The sequence below is a fragment of the Austrofundulus limnaeus genome, unplaced genomic scaffold (assembly GCF_001266775.1).
Source record: "Austrofundulus limnaeus strain Quisiro unplaced genomic scaffold, Austrofundulus_limnaeus-1.0 Scaffold621, whole genome shotgun sequence".
NCBI classification, from domain to species: Eukaryota; Metazoa; Chordata; class Actinopteri; order Cyprinodontiformes; family Rivulidae; genus Austrofundulus; species Austrofundulus limnaeus.
The window spans coordinates 101,467-103,355 of record NW_013953023.1 but is presented as its reverse complement, the minus strand read 5'-3'; the positions used below and the strand labels follow the sequence as shown (position 1 = coordinate 103,355).

Below are 1,889 nucleotides of genomic sequence, written 5' to 3'. Positions count from 1 at the left end.
ATATTTAACTTACAAATTAAATATTTAGTTAACAAGCTAAATATTTAACTTGTGACTTAAATATTTAGTTAACAAGCTAAATATTTAACTTGTGACTTAAATATTTAGTTAACAAGCTAAATATTTAACTTGTGACTTAAATATTTAGTTTTGAGCTAAATACTTAGGTTGCAACTTAAACATTTGGGTAGCTACCTAAATATTTAGGTAGCTACCTAAATATTTAAGTTAATATTTAGGTAGCTAGCTAAATATTTAGATTGCAACTTAAATATTTAGGTAGCTACCTAAATATTATTACTATTATTATTATACTATTACATTTATAAATGTATGAACCATATGGTGAAAAACTGACTTTGAAAAATAAATATGTTCTTTTTTTCTTCTAAAAGGCTAAATAAAACAAAAATATTGGTAATTTTTGACTGTGTAACTTTACAAACGGCACCCCACAGCTGACTGAGGGTAACATGGCACAGGAAACTAACAGGAAATAAGAAAAAAAGACAAAACCAAACAATGAAAAACAGTCTGAAAAATACTAACTAAAAGAACCATAAAACAAGAATCCTGACAGATTTGCACAAAAAATGTAAAATCATGTCTTGACTTTTAAAACAAGAAGTTCCACCTGCTGATATTTASCCTGACGTCTGGTCAGTTTTAACCTTTTTGCAGCTACCAAGTTCAAATTTCTGTCCTGYCCTCCTCTCTCTCGCTCACTCAGGCTCCAGATGAAGTGGACCAAGTGGGAAAGGATTTCTTCCGKTACCATCCCTCCAAGGCTCGCAGCAGGACTTACATCAACATGCGGGAAGTGTCAGAACGTTTCACCCTGCCCCCCGGGAAATACCTGCTGGTCCCAACCACCTTCCAACCCCACCAGGAGGCTGACTTCCTCATCCGCATCTTCTCTGAGACGAAGGCCGGAGCTTTGTTAGTGTTCAAAAACTACAACAAACTAGTGTTACTTTGCTGTTTTACAACCTAAGAGCATCTCAAATGTTCAAACTAAGAAACTGTACCATTTAAAAACCATCTGCAGTTCCAGGATTTTCAGACACACTGGTGAACCTCTGCCCATCTTTACTTCAGAGATTCAGCCTCTAAAATGTTCCTTTTATACCYAGTCCTCTTACTAATCTGTTGCTAATTAACCTAATTAATTAAAAATACAGTMTTGTTTATTTGTACGACTTTTAAAACCTTTTTTTTAATCCATGGAACAACTCAAAAAATATGTTGTGGACATATAATTCAATATTCCCTTTATTATTTTAAGTTCTTAGTTCAGACTTCTGATGTGTTTACAGTGTTGTATAAAGTACCTCAAAGTGATACTTGAGTAAAAGTACAAGTGTAGTGGCAGAAAGGTCCACTTATCAAGATAAAAATAAAGAGGAGACAATCTTGGCCAGCCAGAGGGAGTTTTAATCGAGTTCAGTCAGTAACAAGCTTCAACCGACAGATCAGACCTTCCAAACTGAACTGACGCAGTTAGAAAACTATAACCTTTTATACCAAGTTATTTTAGTCAGGAAAGGGGTGGGCTTTTTCCCAGAATGGGTGGAAATATAACACCACCCAATAGACACTTATTGTGAACCCCTGATGATGTCACCTTTTCCAGACTATTCTACAAGTTGTTTTCGTGACATTCTGACCTTCTGTTCTACTAAGTTACTGCTAGAAGCCTCAACAATCCTCCCTTTTTGAGTAAAACTCAAACTAAGGCTAACCTTTTATATTTTATAGTGCTACATGCATAATAATAGTGAAGATAATGCTAATAAAAAATAACTACTCCAAAAAAAAACAGTGAGTAAGCTAAATACTGTGTTTAAAGCTTAAAGGTATCCTGGACTTATCTTACCTAAGTTTCATCC

At 34.5% G+C, this 1,889-nt stretch overlaps 1 protein-coding gene across 1 annotated transcript in view; it reads left to right on the top strand.

Moving 5' to 3' along the window:
- Window positions 1-1,889, top strand: part of capn9 (calpain 9) — a gene marked incomplete in the record, with an annotated part of 33,741 nt that overhangs the window by 21,887 nt on the left and 9,965 nt on the right. The window contains 1 exon segment of the mRNA XM_014027185.1: window positions 731-939. Within this exon segment, the coding sequence (XP_013882639.1) occupies window positions 731-939 (209 nt within the window).